The sequence below is a fragment of the Electrona antarctica genome (assembly GCF_951216825.1).
Source record: "Electrona antarctica genome assembly, chromosome: 13".
In the NCBI taxonomy this organism is placed as follows: domain Eukaryota; kingdom Metazoa; phylum Chordata; class Actinopteri; order Myctophiformes; family Myctophidae; genus Electrona; species Electrona antarctica.
In genome coordinates this window covers 17,258,104-17,281,363 of record NC_136794.1, presented here as the reverse complement: position 1 = coordinate 17,281,363, position 23,260 = coordinate 17,258,104, and the positions used below count along the sequence as shown (strand labels likewise).

Here is a 23,260-nt window from a genome sequence, read left to right as displayed (position 1 = left end):
TCCAGCATTTCTCTTTCCCCCTGCTGTGCTTTTTATCTATCTTATATCATTCCTGGAATTTCCTGCTGTGTACCGGTTCCTATATTGTCGCTGTCAGACAGAAGGCTTTCATATTTTTGAATGCCTCTAGCCCCTCCTGTATTCAGCTATTAGTGTAGATTTCCGTCTTACACAAACATTAAATTCCCATTTACAATGAAGGCACAAGGACCGACAGATACAGAGATCTCCATACAGTATATGAGTATATTGGTCGGATCGGCAATGTGACGTAGGTGTGAGGGCCACTATACGAACTCTAGATGCCTAAAATTATTAGACATAAAAGTTTTCCGCCCAACAGCAACAATATCAAACTTATTTCCCCTCCATCCATCCTTGTCTGCTCACCTCTCTTCCTTTTTTTGTTTTTTACTGTTCGACCAAAGCGCTCTGATCCCTTTATCATTGCTTTTTCTCTATTGCCCTACATATCTCTGTCCCTTTTCCTTTCTGCTTCTATTTCTTGATCTTGCCTCACCTGCAGTGCCCTCACCCGGTCTACCTCCTGCCCCCCCTCACCCCCCCCCCCCCCCCCCCCCGGTCTACCTCCTGCCCCACTGCCACAAGAAATACACTCGGCTACAGGTCATCTGTCACGGAACAGAAATTGCATTGTGTACCTGTCACCAGCACTTCATATTCTCCAGTACCCACAGGAATGACTGTTTGTTCTCTCTCCCTCTCCATCTTTCTCCATCTCTCTGTCCTGCAGTGAGCAAACTCAGAGTGCAGAAGGCCAACCAGTCGCACGTGTACCTGGAGGACAGCCGTGTCCGGATCAACTGCTCTGTGACTGCGCAAACCAGCCTGGAGACGCAGCACGCCGTCATGTGGTACGTGCGGCGCGCCGCAGGCGGCGAGGCCGACGAGCTGCTGCTGAGGATCGAGCGTTCGGGGGCCTTTGAGTACGGCGCATACGCCGACGAGGAGAGGCTGCGGAGACGGGTGCAGGCCGAGAGACTGTCGCCCCGCCTGTACGCTTTGACGCTCAACAGGGCGGAGGCCAGTGACTCGGGCACCTATTACTGCCTGGTGGAGGAGTGGCTCAGCGACCCGGACGGAGTGTGGTACAGGCTGTCCCGCGACTCCTCGGGTTTCACACAGGTGCTGGTGAGGCAACCAGGTGAGCAAAGGAGGCACACCCTTATGGGTTCATGTTGGCACTTTCTGGAATGTCTTTAATCCACCCCTCTCTCTTTCCTTACCCAAATGTCCCCTCTTTCCTTTTCATTTGATTCTCTCTCTCTCTCTCTCTCTCTCTCTCTCTCTCTCTCTCCCTTTCACCTGCTCTCCCCTCTCCATTCACTTTTCCCTCTACCCCTGTGCACACTGTCTGCCTGCAGCCCTAGGCAGGGGTTCAGGTGGTGGAGCAGCACAGGGTGCAGTCCATGCCAGCTGGCTTTCAGGGTGCCAGAGGGCAAGGGAATACATCCCTCTGGCGTACAGTAGCTCTGACACCTTTAAAAAGCAGGCTGACCACACACTCCGACACCCGAGGTTCCTGCTAAAGTTACCTACAGTACACTTACCACTCCAATCCCCTCTAGAGTGTCTGTAGATGTTTAAACATAATTATGCTGTACCGTTAACTGCATTAAGTCAATATACAAAACCACATGCTTCCATACACAAATGGCCTGCTCCACACCAGCAGCCACCACCTAGATGAAGGTGACTTTTTTGTTTTTTTGTTTTTTTCAGGCTGCGAGCCACGCATTGCCCTGCCCTTGCAATGCTGGGAGCAATCTGTTGTGCCAGGGGTCCACATGCGATCTGTTTAGAATGCAGGGCAAAATCCCATGGGAACAATTGGGCATCTGTCCCAATTGTAACCTGAAGGTCAGACAGATTGGCCGTGACTCAGAGCTAGCAGGGCACAGAGTGCACTCTCTCTCTCTCTCTTTTTCTTTTTCTGGAGGGCAAAGTGGACATGGATCCAGAGTCGGACTGATATATGGGTTTGGCACACAGTATCGGCCATTACTTGACTCTTTTGAGTTTTGACAACATCAGTAGGCCTATCGGCAATTATGCAGCCATATGCCCTGATTTTATTTATGTTTTACTTTTTGAGGGGCGATTGCCCCTCCTATGTCCAGCTTTTGGTGTACGTGCTAACACAAGCTTTGTCCTACACAAACATTAAATCCCATTGACAATGAATGGACTATTTTGAGTGTTCGTGGAAACACAAACATTGCGTAACACATTGAAGATGAAGGTGAGGATGCAAATTCTGATTGGCCGGAATGAGATGATGTATGATGATAAGATCGCCCCTCACTTCACACGGGTGTGATTTTTTTTTTAATGTGGTGTCCCTATTTTGGGCATGACATTATAGGTAAACATCAACAAAGTTTCCAAAAATCAGACCCGTCTGAACTGAGCGGTGCAGGCTGTGTGTGTGTGTGTGTGTGTGTGTTAGGCTGCTCAACAGTGACACTTGGTGTTCACACAGCGCTATTGCCATACTCATTTGGACATAGTTAGTTGGAGCCGCCAAAAATATACATATACGATATATAGGTCTATACATAATTCTTCCCCAGAAAATGACTGCTCTACAAGCTCAGAACATTTGCAACTTTGCGACATGTGTGCTAATTAGATTTAGACTATTAGACTTTTAAGAATTTGATATTAAATATTAAAAACTGTTTTAAAATGCATGTTGTAGAAAAAGAAAATACAAAACCGAACCTCTGACACCGCTAATACAAAAGCACACATGCAATTATTGCACAGATTTATAATAATAACAATTTAATAATGTGCCATGTGATTCAGATCTGGATGTACAGTATGCCGTGTGTGTGTGTGTGTGTGTTCCATGTGCAGACTTTTCTGTACATGAGAGCGTGCATGTGTGCTGGCAGGCAGTGACTCTCTTTCATGTTTCCCTCACATCTCACCTCTGTTTCAGAGAAGGAACAAACGCCTAGGGTGGGGAGCTTTGTTGTTATCACACACCGTATCAGGCACCCGTATCAGGCACCTATATATATTCATAACCATATCAATATATATGTTTTTTAAATCAATATATAAATATATAAACGTGCTGCAAATAACCAGACACTGAATTCTGATTTCCTCTGGGACACAGGAGTTGGCTGGTGGGGGGGTGGCATGGCAGGGGTTCTCATTAAACCATTTTGGGCGGGAACCCCTTTTGGTGTTAGCATTATGTTATGCTTTAGCTATTGAAAAAAATCACACCCGTGTGAACTGAGTGGTGTAAGGTCTTATATAGACTGATCAGCTGTGGTCTGACGTAATGTCTGACGTAATGAAATCACACCCGTGTGAACTGGGTGACCATAGCAACCGTGCTCATTTTTTGGTACGAACAGACAGACAGACAGACAGACACGTAAACTAACAAAGCCAGTCGTAGGAGTGGTTTACACCACTCAAAAAGCAGATCTACAAGCTCATAGCGCGCCACCGAGTGACGCGCTACGAGCTTGTAGGTCTGCTATTTTTGAAAAATCAAAGAACCACTGACATAGAAACACAGCTTTTTCAGAAAACTGTCAGGATGTAGAAGACATTTTTAGAATCTGATCTCAGGTCAAAATGGGTTAAGATGCTAAAGGAAGTGATCCTGAAGTGTGTCTTGTCGAGAGGAAAGATGAGAGCGGTTGTGTGCCAGCGCTCGCCGTCTGTCTGCGGAGATCATCTCCTTTCCCACTCTGTCTTTTTCCATTAACAAGGAGAGAATCACGCTTCCAGTCCGGGTGTCAACTGTCAAGGGGAGTGTGTGAACATGCCAAGTCTTTAGTACTCATGGTTATTTATTTATTGTTGTTGTTTTTGCTACTGCTACATAAGTACATATTTAAGTGGATCATTGTCCTCTGCCTGTGGGCGGAGCAGTGTAGCCCTGGGACAGCGTCTACCCCTTCTGAGAAACCCTCCCCAAGGTCAAAGTTATGAGCAAGGCTACATAACTATCTTTGGACATTTTTGTTTTTGAGACTCCCACCATCATCATCATCATCATCATCTATTTCTTTTCTGTCACACTGTATTCGGAGTTCAAAAGAACCTTCTGAAGAACAGACGTTATTTTGTCTTGAGCGAGCGGTGTTTGAACAATCGTTCTCTTGTCTTGCCCCAGGGATTGCGTCATAACAACATTATTAACCACATGAATCCTTGCCTCTCCATTCTGGGCCTATCACATCATACTAGATTAACATTTCGTAAAAATAGCAAGAGATTTGCTGTAGAGAGGGGAAAAGAATCACACTCATGTAAAGTGAGGGGCGCCTGGTAATGTTTGTTTAAAGTGCTCCAAACAAACATTAAAAGTCAATTGACTTGGCTTCTACTCTATGTGTGTTCAAAGTGCTCTAAACAAACATTATGAAAGTCCATGGCGTTGGAGGGGCTTACGCCCCTCAAAAATGGGACTAGGTACACTATATAGGATGTCAGTGGTTGACCTCTCCTCTCATTGCTCTCTCTCCATGTCCACCCTGCTCTGTGACATCTACAGAGGTACGTCTGCAGGTGGAGGAAGCCCAGTCCAACGTAACGGTCGAGGAGTCCGCCTCCATCCGTCTGGGCTGCAGCATTCCGTCCCAGTCGTCTCGGGACTCCAGATTCTCCGTCTCCTGGTACGTGGTGCGCTCGGAGGAGGAGGACGACGATGACGCAGACGTGGCAGGCGAAGAGGCCGGAGAGCCGGAGTGCGTGTTCTCCATCGGGCACGATGCCGTGTTCGGGAACGGCAACTGCAGCCCCATGGAGCAGCCGGGGCCGAACTCTCGCCTGCTGTTCGAGAGGATGACCTCCGACCAGTACAACCTGACCGTCCAGGGTGCACGGCCGTCGGACGCGGGCCGCTACTTCTGCCACGTGGAGGAGTGGCTGCTCAACCCCCGCAACGCTTGGTACCGCCTGGCCACCAACGACTCTGGGTACACCATCGTCAATGTTCTGCAGCAAGGTAAGACCTTATTATAACATGGTTTATCCAACAGGAACAGTGTATAATGGAGATCAACCCATTTATCCGATATGATGACATTTCCTGAACATGATACACACAGCAGAAGAACTGAGAAGTTCTGCTCGTTGACCCTTTCAACTGTCTGGGTTCAAATGGAACTGATGTAAATTGACTTATGACAGTAGTGTTTTTGACTATGAAGGGTCACCCAGAACCCTCCATAACCTGAAATTGTCCCGAACCCGTCAAGTTATGTGATGTGGTACTTTTATTTCTAAATTTGGTTTACTGTTTTCAAAAACTTTCAAAAATAGCAGAGCCACAAGCTCACAATGTGTCCCCAATCCAAAGGAAACCACTTCCCAGAACTCAGGGTTAGTACTACCGCATGAGCAGGGCCCAAATTAGCTTCTGAGAACCTTATCTAGCGCCGAAAACAAATCCAGAACCCGTGAAATACATTACATGGCACTGCACGCTTCGCTTAGTTCCTGTTGTTGAAAAGAGAATGGTGTGATAAGCAGCAGCCAGGCCTGATGAAATGTTAAACAGCAGTCTATAATAGAATGCTGTCTGTCTGTCTGTTTCTCTCTCTCTCGATGATTAGCTCACTTCATTGTTAATCGTGTCTATCAACAGAATCCACGCTGCAGTCGGTCGTGTGCGCCAACGACTCTCTCTTCTACTTCATCTTCTTCTACCCGTTCCCCATCTTCGGCATCCTCCTCATCGCCGTGCTGCTGGTGCGCTACAAGAGCCGCGGCAGCAGCAAGAGTCAGGAGGGCAAGAACGGCGCTCCGCTCCTGTGGATCAAAGAGCCACACCTCAGCTACTCCCCCACCTGTCTGGACCCGCCTGCCCTCAGCCTTCACCCCGGCTCTGTGGACTAAGAGAGGGCTCCTCCGCCCCCTCTCGCCTCTCCGCCCTCATCGCGGATTCCAACCAACACCACGTCAGGGAGGGCCTCTGGACTCCACCCCCAGACCTTACCTGGCCTATCACTGCTGTATTAAACGTGTCAGTCTATCAACCAATCATTATATGGAACCCTGCCCCCAGTGGCAGGCTGTCTTATGTCAGCATAGTGTGCGCGTGTGTGCGTATGTGTATGTGTGTGTGTGTGTGTGTGTGTGTGTGTGTGTGTGTGTGTGTGTGTGTGTGAGAGAGAGAGAGAGAACGTGGAACGTGTGGTGGGTCATTTTTGGTTTTCACCCAGTGAAACTTAAATCATAGCAGTTTTATTTTCACTCTTCTGAACTGAATTCATCACTGAATTCATTTGTTTGTTTTTCAAAAGACATGCATATCAGTCTGTTAAAGTGGCCAATCTCAGAAGAGCGATTAAGGAACCGGACTCTATAATGGACTGTGGAGCTGATGAGGGTACCCAAAAAAAGAAGTCTGATCTAAGACCAGCCGCAGTCTGGCCCACTGTGTTGGTTACCATAGTGATGCTCTGTGCCCACTGACTAGATCCCCGATGACTGGGTTGCCAGACTGCACAGAGACAATGACAATGACACACAAACTTACTCTGTGACTGTGTGAGGGTGTGTGTGCGTCCGTCCGTGTGTGCGTGTTGGCCCACCTGCCTCCACAATGAATTTGTCATGGCAGACAGAGACAGGCCTGGTGAACGAACCACTTAACACTGCCAGACACTAGGCCTCGGTGAAACTACACCACTTCTCCTCAACAAAAAGAGGAGAAAGCAGGTGGGAGGTGTGGAACTGGTGCAGAATAAATGAACTACTTTCTCCCGCTGAGAATATGCTTTGACATAAAGGATTTTTACAGTGCCAAGACCTCCTTATTCCATGCTGTCCCCTGCTACTATTGTTTGAAGTTTAAGGATGGCCGAAAGCCGATTGGCTCTAAGGCAGACTGTAAATATGGCTGCCTAACCCCCTGCTGTGGGATTATGGGCCATGTAGGCAGTTTATTTTAATGCTTATGTTAAACCGTTGGAGTTCTGCTTAAATTATGTAGTGGAGAATTTTCAGTGAAATCTAATTCTTGCACGGAAGTTTTGCAATGTTGCCACTTCTTCCCATCCTTAGAAGATTTGGGACTTAAAATCGCTAAATGAATTCTATTGAAGTCATTTGGAGGCACATCAAAAATGACTTGTGTGTGTAGATATGGCTATCATAAATGAAGCCAATTGCAACAAATCGATAAGAAGAAGAAATGTTTTGTCTTTCTTGTTTTTTATTTATTATTTTATACTACTTTGCATTACTTTTAAATAATTTCATTTTTTTTCTCCTTTGAAATTCTCCAAGAACTGTGCTGCTTGTGTTGCCAAGCAACTGCACCAAGCAGATTATGTCAATAGCCTGTGTGATGGCAATGTGGTAGATGTAGAAAAGCTAGATTTGTCCTGCGCATTGCAGTCTGCAGCATTGCAAAGTGTCTACGCACTGTATATCTACACATATTGAACATTCTAGCTGCAGATTCACATGTACAATGGATGAACAAGTCACAAAAATGGTTCCACTTGAAGCTTTTGCTTGAGTCGCATTTATTTATTGAAATGTACTGTAACACCTAGCTAGGATAGCTGATCTCCATAGAATGCAAGCCAAAGCTGAACTGTACAATCCCGAGTGTTAAATTAACACTGAGAGTGTACACTCTGTGTTCAATTAAAATTCAGGATTTTGCTGTGAAGTCTCTCACCTTTTTTGGACACTGGCTGAGGGTGATCTCCTCAGTTGCCAAGACGGGCAGAAGGGTTGAAAGTGTTTGGAATGTCATATTCCTTGGAATGTCACGGCCTGGCAGGAGAGATGTGAATCATCTGTATCCCACCTTGGGCTAACCCTTCCACTGCCATTTGGAGAGGGAAAAAAGTATACTCCGGACATTCTTGTCTCAATCGTGTCAACATGTATATTGCATGACAATATTGCGGGAGGCATTTAGATGTTTTGTAACCTTTGAAATCTTGAGCGTTGTGTTTGTGTGACAGAGCAGTGCCCAAGCCCTCCGTTTCCTGAGCAGTCGCGGGAGCTTCCAAAGTGCCACTTGCAGTGCACAACAACCATATTGAGTTGGATCACCCTGCGATACTCACCTGCCATTCTTCAGATGTGCTTTTGGCCTTTAGTATTAGTCTGTTTCAAGAACAGTACTTTGATATACTTTACACCTGTGTTGTTATGACTTGACTATGTTCCATTCCACTTTTAACCTTACAAAAGCTCAAACTCAAACGATCAAATGAGCTTAACCATAGGGCAGTCCAATATTTGACCATTCAAACGTGGCCTTTCACATCTTTCTGCACCACGTTTGCCAAGCTTACCAGTCCAAAAATCATCACCTGTAGAGGACTGTCTATGTTGCTTAGGACTTTCAATAAGATTTGAGAAACTGTCACCAGTCTCCTGTTACCACTAGTGTTTTTTTTTAAATGCTATGAAATTAACCAATAACTCTGAATTAATTACTCTGTAAATTGCATTACAATTACTTGTACTAGATGTGGTATGTAAGTGCATAAAGATAATTTCCTTGTTTTAAAGGACTAGTATGTTTTTTGTTTAGTTTTTTTGTTTTCAGGAATATTGACTTCAACTAAGTAAAAGTAACTAGGAGCTGATCCCAATTTATCAAACAAAAGCTAAGGTTTCTAAAATTAAAACTTGTCATGTCCTTTTGTGACTAGCATGGCTGACCTTTAATTATCATTTAATATCAGTTGGCTGAACATACCACTGCATCGCTGAAAAAGGTGGACTAATAACAGTGACACATTCTTGTCTACTACTAGCCCTAAACAGGCACACAAAGCATGTAGTGGCATGTTTCACCAGTTTACCCACGACACATAATGTCACCCACTAGACCCCAGAGACGGGTGCAATGTGGTATATTTCTTCCAAGCAGACTTGATCGAGCAAGTGGAGGGCGTGACTCTGGCGTATATGTGATGTCACATTGCACCGCCACCGCCGTCGTCGGAGCTGTCCAGTCGTACTCTGAACTCTGAATGGTGTTTTTGTAGTAATGATAATAACATCCCCTAGCCGTCTCCCGAGACAGTGTTGTAGCTGGGTTAACGAGGGCTTTGCATGCAGTGGCTGTGTGCTGGCTCAAGATTTAGCTGTAAAATACTTTGTGGTGATGTATTCAGTTCAGCCAGTGCTGCTTTTCTTTTCAAGTGATGTATTTTTATCTTCATTCTTTTTTTCTTTCTTTTTTTTTTAAAATCGTTGAGAACAGTGCACTGAAATGAAAAGGAAGGCCATTGCTTTTTTTTAATGCTTCTTCTGATCTTTTGTTGTATGATCATGTTTTGTTTACCTTTCTTTTGATATTATATATTCTATCAGATAACTACCATTGTGACCATCAAAAAGGCACTTTGCTATTCTGTCCGTTTATTGCAATAAAACATGTTCAGTGCGAACCTTTGGTATTTCCACCTTTTTTACGCTTTCAGGGTTTAGAGATACCCGGAAAAGTGACAATAATGGAAAAATCCCATCCTGTAATAACAATCCTCGTGTTGCAGAATAATTGCTCTCCAAAGAGAACAGCCAGCGGGCTACCCAAGCACGCACCAAGTGTTTGTGTTCAACTTTGCACTGAAGGTTAACAGCCGTGGTCCTGGGAACACTGAGAGTGTACACTCTGTGTTCAATTAAAATTCAGGATTTTGCTGTGAAGTCTCTCACCTTTTTTGGACACTGGCTGAGGGTGATCTCCTCAGTTGCCAAGACAGGCAGAAGGGTTGAAAGTGTTTGGAATGTCATATTCCTTGGAATGTCACGGCCTGGCAGGAGAGATGTGAATCATCTGTATCCCACCTTGGGCTAACCCTTCCACTGCCATTTGGAGAGGGAAAAAAGTATACTCCGGACATTCTTGTCTCAATCGTGTCAACATGTATATTGCATGACAATATTGCGGGAGGCATTTAGATGTTTTGTAACCTTTGAAATCTTGAGCGTTGTGTTTGTGTGACAGAGCAGTGCCCAAGCCCTCCGTTTCCTGAGCAGTCGCGGGAGCTTCCAAAGTGCCACTTGCAGTGCACAACAACCATATTGAGTTGGATCACCCTGCGATACTCACCTGCCATTCTTCAGATGTGCTTTTGGCCTTTAGTATTAGTCTGTTTCAAGAACAGTACTTTGATATACTTTACACCTGTGTTGTTATGACTTGACTATGTTCCATTCCACTTTTAACCTTACAAAAGCTCAAACTCAAACGATCAAATGAGCTTAACCATAGGGCAGTCCAATATTTGACCATTCAAACGTGGCCTTTCACATCTTTCTGCACCACGTTTGCCAAGCTTACCAGTCCAAAAATCATCACCTGTAGAGGACTGTCTATGTTGCTTAGGACTTTCAATAAGATTTGAGAAACTGTCACCAGTCTCCTGTTACCACTAGTGTTTTTTTTTAAATGCTATGAAATTAACCAATAACTCTGAATTAATTACTCTGTAAATTGCATTACAATTACTTGTACTAGATGTGGTATGTAAGTGCATAAAGATAATTTCCTTGTTTTAAAGGACTAGTATGTTTTTTGTTTAGTTTTTTTGTTTTCAGGAATATTGACTTCAACTAAGTAAAAGTAACTAGGAGCTGATCCCAATTTATCAAACAAAAGCTAAGGTTTCTAAAATTAAAACTTGTCATGTCCTTTTGTGACTAGCATGGCTGACCTTTAATTATCATTTAATATCAGTTGGCTGAACATACCACTGCATCGCTGAAAAAGGTGGACTAATAACAGTGACACATTCTTGTCTACTACTAGCCCTAAACAGGCACACAAAGCATGTAGTGGCATGTTTCACCAGTTTACCCACGACACATAATGTCACCCACTAGACCCCAGAGACGGGTGCAATGTGGTATATTTCTTCCAAGCAGACTTGATCGAGCAAGTGGAGGGCGTGACTCTGGCGTATATGTGATGTCACATTGCACCGCCACCGCCGTCGTCGGAGCTGTCCAGTCGTACTCTGAACTCTGAATGGTGTTTTTGTAGTAATGATAATAACATCCCCTAGCCGTCTCCCGAGACAGTGTTGTAGCTGGGTTAACGAGGGCTTTGCATGCAGTGGCTGTGTGCTGGCTCAAGATTTAGCTGTAAAATACTTTGTGGTGATGTATTCAGTTCAGCCAGTGCTGCTTTTCTTTTCAAGTGATGTATTTTTATCTTCATTCTTTTTTTCTTTCTTTTTTTTTAAAATCGTTGAGAACAGTGCACTGAAATGAAAAGGAAGGCCATTGCTTTTTTTTAATGCTTCTTCTGATCTTTTGTTGTATGATCATGTTTTGTTTACCTTTCTTTTGATATTATATATTCTATCAGATAACTACCATTGTGACCATCAAAAAGGCACTTTGCTATTCTGTCCGTTTATTGCAATAAAACATGTTCAGTGCGAACCTTTGGTATTTCCACCTTTTTTACGCTTTCAGGGTTTAGAGATACCCGGAAAAGTGACAATAATGGAAAAATCCCATCCTGTAATAACAATCCTCGTGTTGCAGAATAATTGCTCTCCAAAGAGAACAGCCAGCGGGCTACCCAAGCACGCACCAAGTGTTTGTGTTCAACTTTGCACTGAAGGTTAACAGCCGTGGTCCTGGGCACTGTACAGTCAGCACGGGATGGTGACCTCTGGACCTCAAAGCAACAGGAGCCTTTTCTTACTCCTCAAGTAGGTCAGAGGGGTGTGGGTGTGTGTGTGTGTGTGTGTGTGTGTGTGTGTGTGTGACACACACACGTGCAGCTCATACATGCAGTAGACCCAGAGTGACCACGCCATTCATAAACTTTACAGACTCCCATATGAACATTAGCTCACATTTACACACGGCACGCCACGGCGGCCAATGGGGGAGGGGGGGACCGGAGACCGAATCCGATCACGCTCTCCATATGTCACGGTGACACAGCAGGAAAATAGCATTTACTGCAGGAAATAATCATATTTCTGTGTGTCACATTGATGCATGTGGGGTTAGTGGATCATTTATTTTACACACACGGGCAGACTGGGGGATGCTGACCGACTCTTAGTGAAAACAATCTAATATCTGCCACTACTACTGACACTATCACCACACTGATAGTCCTGCTGACGCTGGTACTAGTGATAGCAGCCAGACTATTATTGTTGATGCTATTGTCAGATAGCTCTTTTCTTTTCCATACCCCACCGTACTATGAATGCAAAACACAGCGTTTTCCCTCGAGCACTAGCTCTCTGTCCCACTTTCTCTCTAGTGCCCATTCTCTCTCTCTCTCACGTTCTCTCTCCTTTTTTCTCCAGCACACGTCCTATACAGAGGAAGCTGCTTTGCATAAAAGTAAGCAACATTCACAAATCCATAGTCCTCGTAGAGGATGCCGACACCAGAGGGCATACATGGGCAGACAGTACTTAACGATCCGGAGCGCCAGGGCAGCAGGCAGGCGAGTAGATGATGATTTATTGCCGGTGAGAGAGGAGGAGCTGAGGAGAATACTGAGGAAGAGACAGGACACCCCCTCCCCCCACCACCCCTGCGGTGAGCTGGGAGGCATTTTAACCAGACCTGGAGGCTGGTGGTACCAGGAAAAACCAATATACACAATGACAGGCACAGAGATCAACAGGGTACAAGTGTGGAATATCCAACAGGCCACATTGCTGTCATACAAATACAGTATGTCTATTGATTTTCCACTGGAAAATATAGCATTCAACCCCCACACTGCGGAATAGAAGGACAGCAAGGTCTTTATAGATGAAGACATGGGGGTGGGGGGGGGGGGGTTCGGACTTCGGAGGCATCGCCTGTGAAACACCAGCTTGTTAGTGCTAACTGGCATGTTGATGGTTGGTACCCAGTTTGTTCCATTTACATCTCTCTGCGGCTTCATACACACATTTCAAACGAACATGCTGTGTTCTGTGTTTCATGGCCGCCTCAATGCTTTTCCAATGGAAGTCACGTTGTTTGATTGCCCCCCCCCCCCCATCAAACAAGTGTTTGGTCAAACCATTGGACTTCCATTGGAAAAGCATTGAGGCGGTCATGAAACACAAGACAGAACACAGCAAGTCTGTTTGAAATGTGTGTATGAAGCCTGCAGGGTCTGACTCAGCCAGTGATGTGTGCGTGAGTGGAACGAGGGTGCCTTTTAATAGGCTCACTGTGTAAAACTATTATGTCCATCCGTGCCCACTGGTTATAAGTAGTTGGAGCAGAGTGCAGCATTGCTGTGCGCTTTCTGGTTGGAATTCTCTATTGATTTATCCGACATTGTTGTCAGTGGTCTCCAGTGCATTGTGCCAAGTGTAAACTCTGACAGAAAAACAGAGATCAATGACAGTATTAAGGACCCATTGGTTAATTGTCTCCTGTTTTCCATGACGACTGAGTGAATTCAATTCACTGTTCACTGTCGACTGCGTGCAATTGTGCATGTGGGATGTCATTCATTGCCTGTAGCACAAGAATTCACCAACACGCCTCTGACAGTTCAAAAACAAAAAGCGATGGTCCCGTCTCATTCATTATTGATTACACACAACACACTAACTAACTCTCTCTCACACACACACACACACGCCTTGTTGACGTCATCTCATTCATAATAGATAAACATTCAAATCCCGTGTGTACTTCTGGTTGTGCCTCTATGCTGGGGTATAGGCTAAAGGGATTGACTGCACAGTTAACTGGAACCTGGACCCAGTCCATTTGGCTCCATTTGTACACTCAATTAATGCCAAAGATTTTACAGTGTATTAAAGCAGGGTGTCCCTGGCATTCTACAACCCGAGGAATCCCTCAGTTTAGGGCCTTCTGTGGCACAACAATGGACTCCACAGTGTTGGTACATTTTCATTCACTGCTATGTCAGGATCAAGGTTAAATAAGGGTATTATTCTTGCATGAAAAATGCAAGTTGAGATAGCAATACATTTTGAGTGTCGTGGAAAACTGTTTTTACTTGACAAGGGAAAATACCAAGGACCTACAAGTCCATTCATCACAAAGATGAAGAAAATAAAAGATATGGTGCTTTTTTGTTCATCAGTTCAAAACATGAATAACAATCCATAAGGAGATGCCAAATACTGCACGCAGAGTACAACGCGTACTACCAAAAGCTTGTGTCGTCTGCTTCTGAGCTTTTACCTCCTTATATGATGATTTCCTGTTATTTGAGGGGCACTAGACCCTCCTATATTTAGCTATTAGTGTAGATTTTCATCCTACACTAATCAATCTGAAAATTTAAAGCACTATATTTCTAAAACTATGAAACACACAAGTGAATTAACTCAGAAACTACAAAACATTTCAAAGTAAAAAGTTCCAGCATGTGTCTCCACAGTAAGCTGAATTATAAAAAGTGTGAATGGAGTTTCTAGGTGAAAGTGATTTTTTGACATGCCAATACCTGCCATTGAGCCCCATTATAAAATTCTCAAATTTGAAATCACTATATTTCTAAAACTATGAAACATTTAAAAGATTCCTTTTCAGGCAAACATGTCCCCCGTAAGATGAACCTAAATAGGTTTGAATGGGGTTACTAGGTGTAACTATGTAGGACTAGTAGCATGCCAAAGTTTGTGCTATTGCCATTGAGAATGCATTGGGCGTTTAAATTAAATAACTCAGAAACTACAAAACCTTTCAAAGTAAAAGGTTCCAGCCTGTGTGTCCACAGTAAGCTGAATTATAAAAAGTGTGAATGGAGTTTCTAGGTGAAAGTGCTTTTTTGACGTGCCAATACCTGCCATTGAGCCCCATTATAAAATTCTCAAATTTGAAAGCACTATATTTCTAAAACTATGAAACATTTCAAAGATTCCTTTTCAGGCAAACATGTCCCCCGTAAGATGAACCTAAATAGGTTTGAATGGGGTTACTAGGTGTAAGTATGTAGGACTAGTAGCATGCCAAAGTTTGTGCTATTGCCATTGGGAATGCATTGGGCGTTTAAATTAAATAACTCAGAAACTACAAAACATTTCAAAGTAAAAAGTTCCAGCATGTGTCTCCACAGTAAGCTGAATTATAAAAAGTGTGGATGGAGTTTCTAGGTGAAAGTGCTTTTTTGACGTGCCGATACCTGCCATTGAGCCCCATTATAAAATTCTCAAATTTGAAAGCACTATATTTCTAAAACTATGAAACATTTAAAAGATTCCTTTTCAGGCAAACATGTCCCCCGTAAGATGAACCTAAATAGGTTTGAATGGGGTTACTAGGTGTAACTATGTAGGACTAGTAGCATGCCAAAGTTTGTGCTATTGCCATTGAGAATGCATTGGGCGTTTAAATTAAATAACTCAGAAACTACAAAACCTTTCAAAGTAAAAGGTTCCAGCCTGTGTGTCCACAGTAAGCTGAATTATAAAAAGTGTGAATGGAGTTTCTAGGTGAAAGTGCTTTTTTGACGTGCCAATACCTGCCATTGAGCCCCATTATAAAATTCTCAAATTTGAAAGCACTATATTTCTAAAACTATGAAACATTTCAAAGATTCCTTTTCAGGCAAACATGTCCCCCGTAAGATGAACCTAAATAGGTTTGAATGGGGTTACTAGGTGTAAGTATGTAGGACTAGTAGCATGCCAAAGTTTGTGCTATTGCCATTGGGAATGCATTGGGCGTTTAAATTAAATAACTCAGAAACTACAAAACATTTCAAAGTAAAAAGTTCCAGCATGTGTCTCCACAGTAAGCTGAATTATAAAAAGTGTGGATGGAGTTTCTAGGTGAAAGTGCTTTTTTGACGTGCCGATACCTGCCATTGAGCCCCATTATAAAATTCTCAAATTTGAAAGCACTATATTTCTAAAACTATGAAACATTTCAAAGATTCCTTTTCAGGCAAACATGTCCCCCGTAAGATGAACCTAAATAGGTTTGAATGGGGTTACTAGGTGTAAGTATGTAGGACTAGTAGCATGCCAAAGTTTGTGCTATTGCCATTGGGAATGCATTGGGCGTTTAAATTAAATAACTCAGAAACTACAAAACATTTCAAAGTAAAAAGTTCCAGCATGTGTGTCCACAGTAAGCTGAATTATAAAAAGTGTGAATGGAGTTTCTAGGTGAAAGTGCTTTTTTGACGTGCCGATACCTGCCATTGAGCCCCATTATAAAATTCTCAAATTTGAAAGCACTATATTTCTAAAACTATGAAACATTTCAAAGATTCCTTTTCAGGCAAACATGTCCACCGTAAGATGAACCTAAATAGGTTTGAATGGGGTTACTAGGTGTAAGTATGTAGGACTAGTAGCATGCCAAAGTTTGTGCTATTGCCATTGAGAATGCATTGGGCGTTTAAATTAAATAACTCAGAAACTACAAAACATTTCAAAGTAAAAAGTTCCAGCATGTGTGTCCACAGTAAGCTGAATTATAAAAAGTGTGAATGGAGTTTCTAGGTGAAAGTGCTTTTTTGACGTGCCGATACCTGCCATTGAGCCCCATTATAAAATTCTCAAATTTGAAAGCACTATATTTCTAAAACTATGAAACATTTCAAAGATTCCTTTTCAGGCAAACATGTCCCCCGTAAGATGAACCTAAATAGGTTTGAATGGGGTTACTAGGTGTAAGTATGTAGGACTAGTAGCATGCCAAAGTTTGTGCTATTGCCATTGTAGTAGGGGAGCCTATCAATCAAATTTTGATGCCCGTGATTTTGGAATGTTAATTTTTGGAGACAGGTATATCTTGATTCTTGGGGTTACCAGAATGCCAAAAAAACATGTCTCCAATTTTTTATGTCAGGTTTAGCATGTTTAATTAGCATAATTAGCTAATAAATTGTCAAAAACGGAAATGGCAATAACTTTGCTTCTAGGTAACTTATAAAGGTGATCTAAGAGTCTGAGTCCATGTTTGTGATGTCCAGATATTCATCTGTTACCATTGTGAAGTCATACAACCTTTCCTAATTAGCATAATTGCCATACATTATGCAAAAACGAGGTGAACATCAGCAAATTGCTGCATGTTTTACTTTTAGTCAACTTTGAAAGCTTCTCACAGACTTCAAGTGTATGTTTACAACTCCAGGAATAATTATCATCCTATGAATAAATCATGCAACCTTTTGTCTATGTAATAATTATGTAATAATCACACCAAAACCAGAAATAGCTGTATTTCTTTGCTTTAAGTTAATTAATACGCATGATCTTACAGACAGTGTAAGTCTGTTTGCATGTCTAGAAAATATTAGAAGCGACCTCGCACTAAAGGGCTGGGCGAGTGCTTTGGAATGGGGGGTCAGATCAACATATCTGCCTGGGTCATGACAGACTGCTGGGCGAGTGCTGGTGCTTTGGCATGGGGGGTCAGATCAACATATGGAATGTATTCTGAACTGGCCATATATGGAGGTGTCTTGAGTGTACAGGGTTTGATGAGGTCAGATCAACATATGGAATGTCAGAACAGGTCAGCTCCATATAGAGATCTAACTTAATTTTCGGGTCTGTTGAGAACTAATAACTTTGGGGCAGGCCCGTCCATAATTTCCTAAAGGCGACCTGCAGTCGCAAGAAAGAACAATATGGGAAATGGTCACAGAATTATCAGATTGTTTATTCTAATATTTACAGAAAGTTTTGAAAATTGAAGGGTCTCCATCTTCGTCGTCATCGTCAATCCCCAACAGATGTGCCTTGCTTACCACACACCTCTAATCATCTGCCCCACACATGCACATCTCAGAGCAGTTCAAATTTTAGATCGACAAGAACAATGTGATATGCACTGTGATTTCTTGCAGACACATTTGATCAGTTGGGTAATGGTGGCTGGCCTGTGGGTATCCCGTGTTGTGACTGGCACCAGTTGAGCTCCCTCAGCCTCCCATCCATATTCAGTTGCTGGTGGCATCTGTGGGTTAGGTACGTGCTGCGTCAGAACTGAGCCTTTTTGTAGCTCATAGTATATACAGTAGCAACTGCAGATACCACCTCCACAGGACACCTGTTTAGACCTGGCCAACAGGTTAAATTCCCTGGAGCTGTCTGATCAGCTCCAGAGACGGCATGGAACCCTGGTAAGGCTGAAGTCCTCGTTTTACCCAGTGCCTGCACTACTGGCTCCAGCGATGATACGTTTTTTGTTCCCCACACCGGTGATGAAATAGATGTCCTTGCACAGCTGATGGTACCGTCGTATTGTAAGAACAAAGACATCAGTGTCAGGGGACTCAATGTAGAGCTGTGTTGCCCCTCTTCGGACAGCATCCAGGCTGTGCAGGATTATCCTTGTGTCAGCCTCTTCCTGTACGCTGTGGAGATGTTTTACATCGATAGAGTTTGAGTGGACAGCCTGCCTTGACGTGATTATAAAAACATTGGGTTTCACCTGGAAGTGTTGGAGGGCTTTCTTAGCAAGATAAGACAGTCAGCTCATCTTTGGTGCTGATACCTGACAAGAACTGTTTTTCTGACACTTCCCTATCGGTGTGTTGTCTTCCACATGATAAGTGGTAGGGGCCCGGGGCTTTCCACCCTGGCGTCGGTCAAATACTACATGGATCTCACTATGTTCTTTGGTCTTCCTGTCCAGTGTGGCTATGGAGTGGTCAGCTTACTGGGAACATGTCTTGATCCATGGTGGCTTTCCCATTGCCTGTACCAATGCCATTCCATCTATGACAGTTACACTCTTAGCTGGAAGGGTACAACTGTCAAAAAAGATTGAAGCATTTGTTTGCCAGCTGTACGAGCCCGGTACAAATCCTGTGGATGTTGATGAGCTCAGGTGGAGGTTATTCACAAAGAAACAATTAGAAGCCGAGAAGCTGCCACCTACACAAGCAGCATTAAATCAAGCCATTACCCATGCATATTATCAGGCAATGGTATGGGATCAGGACCACGTACCTAACCCACAGATGCCACCAGAAACTAAAAATGGATGGGAGGCTGAGGGAGATCAACTGGTGCCAGTCACAACACGGGATACCCACGGCCCAGCCACCATTACCCAACTGATAAAATGTGTCTGCAAGAAATCACAGTGCATATCACATTGTTCTTGTCGATCTCAAAATTTGAACTGCTCTGAGATGTGCATGTGTAGGGCCGATGATTAGAGGTGTGTGGTAATGTAAACAAGGCACATCTGTTGGGGATTGACGATGACGAAGACCCTTCAATTAAATGTGTTTTCAAAACTTTCTGTAAATATTAGAATAAAAATCATGTGATAATTCTGTGACCATTTCTCATATTGTTCTTTATTTTATGAGGGATATATATATATATATATATATATATATATAAAGCTAATAATGGAAAGGTTGCATATCCTAGTTATGGAAAGAGAATATTTTCTAGACATGCAAACAGACTTACTGTCTGTAAGATCACATTTATTAATTAACTTAAAGCAACGAAATATAGCTATTTCTGGTTTTGGTGTGATTATTACATAATTATTACATAGACAAAAGGTTGCATGATTTATTCATAGGATGATAATTATTCCTGGAGTTGTAAACATACACATGGAGTCTGTGAGAAGCTTTCAAAGTTGACTAAAAGTAAAACATGCAGCAATTTGCTGATGTTCACCTCGTTTTTGCATTATTTATGGGAATTATGCTAATTAGGAAAGCTTGTATGACTTCACAATGGTAACAGATGCATTTCTGGACATCACAAACATGGACTCAGACTCTTAGATCACCTTTATAAGTTACCTAGAAGCAAAGTTATTGCCATTTCCGTTTTTGACAATTTATTAGCTAATTATGCTAATTAAACATGCTAAACCTGACATAAAAAATTGGAGACATGTTTTTTTGGCATTCTGGTAACCCCAAGAATCAAGATATACCTGTCTCCAAAAATTAACATTCCAAAATCACGGAAAGTGATAGGCTCCCCTACTATTGGGAATGCATTGGGCGTTTAAATTAAATAACTCAGAAACTACAAAACATTTCAAAGTAAAAAGTTCCAGCATGTGTCTCCACAGTAAGCTGAATTATAAAAAGTGTGAATGGAGTTTCTAGGTGAAAGTGCTTTTTTGACGTGCCGATACCTGCCATTGAGCCCCATTATAAAATTCTCAAATTTGAAAGCACTATATTTCTAAAACTATGAAACATTTCAAAGATTCCTTTTCAGGCAAACATGTCCCCCGTAAGATGAACCTAAATAGGTTTGAATGGGGTTACTAGGTGTAAGTATGTAGGACTAGTAGCATGCCAAAGTTTGTGCTATTGCCATTGGGAATGCATTGGGCGTTTAAATTAAATAACTCAGAAACTACAAAACATTTCAAAGTAAAAAGTTCCAGCATGTGTGTCCACAGTAAGCTGAATTATAAAAAGTGTGAATGGAGTTTCTAGGTGAAAGTGCTTTTTTGACGTGCCGATACCTGCCATTGAGCCCCATTATAAAATTCTCAAATTTGAAAGCACTATATTTCTAAAACTATGAAACATTTCAAAGATTCCTTTTCAGGCAAACATGTCCGCCGTAAGATGAACCTAAATAGGTTTGAATGGGGTTACTAGGTGTAAGTATGTAGGACTAGTAGCATGCCAAAGTTTGTGCTATTGCCATTGAGAATGCATTGGGCGTTTAAATTAAATAACTCAGAAACTACAAAACATTTCAAAGTAAAAAGTTCCAGCATGTGTGTCCACAGTAAGCTGAATTATAAAAAGTGTGAATGGAGTTTCTAGGTGAAAGTGCTTTTTTGACGTGCCAATACCTGCCATTGAGCCCCATTATACATTTCTCAAATTTGAAAGCACTATATTTCTAAAACTATGAAACATTTAAAAGATTCCTTTTCAGGCAAACATGTCCCCCGTAAGATGAACCTAAATAGGTTTGAATGGGGTTACTAGGTGTAAGTATGTAGGACTAGTAGCATGCCAAAGTTTGTGCTATTGCCATTGGGAATGCATTGGGCGTTTAAATTAAATAACTCAGAAACTACAAAACCTTTCAAAGTAAAAAGTTCCAGCCTGTGTGTCCACAGTAAGCTGAATTATAAAAAGTGTGAATGGAGTTTCTAGGTGAAAGTGCTTTTTTGACGTGCCAATACCTGCCATTGAGCCCCATTATACATTTCTCAAATTTGAAAGCACTATATTTCTAAAACTATGAAACATTTCAAAGATTCCTTTTCAGGCAAACATGTCCCCCGTAAGATGAACCTAAATAGGTTTGAATGGGGTTACTAGGTGTAAGTATGTAGGACTAGTAGCATGCCAAAGTTTGTGCTATTGCCATTGGGAATGCATTGGGCGTTTAAATTAAATAACTCAGAAACTACAAAACATTTCAAAGTAAAAGGTTCCAGCCTGTGTGTCCACAGTAAGCTGAATTATAAAAAGTGTGAATGGAGTTTCTAGGTGAAAGTGCTTTTTTGACGTGCCAATACCTGCCATTGAGCCCCATTATAAAATTCTCAAATTTGAAAGCACTATATTTCTAAAACTATGAAACATTTCAAAGATTCCTTTTCAGGCAAACATGTCCCCCGTAAGATGAACCTAAATAGGTTTGAATGGGGTTACTAGGTGTAAGTATGTAGGACTAGTAGCATGCCAAAGTTTGTGCTATTGCCATTGGGAATGCATTGGGCGTTTAAATTAAATAACTCAGAAACTACAAAACATTTCAAAGTAAAAAGTTCCAGCATGTGTCTCCACAGTAAGCTGAATTATAAAAAGTGTGGATGGAGTTTCTAGGTGAAAGTGCTTTTTTGACGTGCCGATACCTGCCATTGAGCCCCATTATAAAATTCTCAAATTTGAAAGCACTATATTTCTAAAACTATGAAACATTTCAAAGATTCCTTTTCAGGCAAACATGTCCCCCGTAAGATGAACCTAAATAGGTTTGAATGGGGTTACTAGGTGTAAGTATGTAGGACTAGTAGCATGCCAAAGTTTGTGCTATTGCCATTGGGAATGCATTGGGCGTTTAAATTAAATAACTCAGAAACTACAAAACATTTCAAAGTAAAAAGTTCCAGCATGTGTGTCCACAGTAAGCTGAATTATAAAAAGTGTGAATGGAGTTTCTAGGTGAAAGTGCTTTTTTGACGTGCCGATACCTGCCATTGAGCCCCATTATAAAATTCTCAAATTTGAAAGCACTATATTTCTAAAACTATGAAACATTTCAAAGATTCCTTTTCAGGCAAACATGTCCACCGTAAGATGAACCTAAATAGGTTTGAATGGGGTTACTAGGTGTAAGTATGTAGGACTAGTAGCATGCCAAAGTTTGTGCTATTGCCATTGAGAATGCATTGGGCGTTTAAATTAAATAACTCAGAAACTACAAAACATTTCAAAGTAAAAAGTTCCAGCATGTGTGTCCACAGTAAGCTGAATTATAAAAAGTGTGAATGGAGTTTCTAGGTGAAAGTGCTTTTTTGACGTGCCGATACCTGCCATTGAGCCCCATTATAAAATTCTCAAATTTGAAAGCACTATATTTCTAAAACTATGAAACATTTCAAAGATTCCTTTTCAGGCAAACATGTCCCCCGTAAGATGAACCTAAATAGGTTTGAATGGGGTTACTAGGTGTAAGTATGTAGGACTAGTAGCATGCCAAAGTTTGTGCTATTGCCATTGGGAATGCATTGGGCGTTTAAATTAAATAACTCAGAAACTACAAAACATTTCAAAGTAAAAAGTTCCAGCATGTGTCTCCACAGTAAGCTGAATTATAAAAAGTGTGAATGGAGTTTCTAGGTGAAAGTGCTTTTTTGACGTGCCGATACCTGCCATTGAGCCCCATTATAAAATTCTCAAATTTGAAAGCACTATATTTCTAAAACTATGAAACATTTCAAAGATTCCTTTTCAGGCAAACATGTCCCCCGTAAGATGAACCTAAATAGGTTTGAATGGGGTTACTAGGTGTAAGTATGTAGGACTAGTAGCATGCCAAAGTTTGTGCTATTGCCATTGGGAATGCATTGGGCGTTTAAATTAAATAACTCAGAAACTACAAAACATTTCAAAGTAAAAAGTTCCAGCATGTGTGTCCACAGTAAGCTGAATTATAAAAAGTGTGAATGGAGTTTCTAGGTGAAAGTGCTTTTTTGACGTGCCGATACCTGCCATTGAGCCCCATTATAAAATTCTCAAATTTGAAAGCACTATATTTCTAAAACTATGAAACATTTCAAAGATTCCTTTTCAGGCAAACATGTCCACCGTAAGATGAACCTAAATAGGTTTGAATGGGGTTAC

The 23,260-nt window shown here is 42.1% G+C and overlaps 1 protein-coding gene across 1 annotated transcript in view; it reads left to right on the top strand.

Moving 5' to 3' along the window:
• The window catches only part of igsf3 (immunoglobulin superfamily, member 3), a 96,745-nt gene extending 87,328 nt beyond the window's left edge, over positions 1-9,417 (top strand). The window contains exons 7-9 of the mRNA XM_079517980.1: positions 755-1,165; positions 4,550-5,002; positions 5,645-9,417. Of these exons, the coding sequence (XP_079374106.1) occupies positions 755-1,165; positions 4,550-5,002; positions 5,645-5,895 (1,115 nt within the window). The 3' untranslated portion in view covers positions 5,896-9,417. The remainder of the gene's footprint in view (positions 1-754; positions 1,166-4,549; positions 5,003-5,644) is intronic.
• Positions 9,418-23,260: the final 13,843 nt, after the last annotated feature.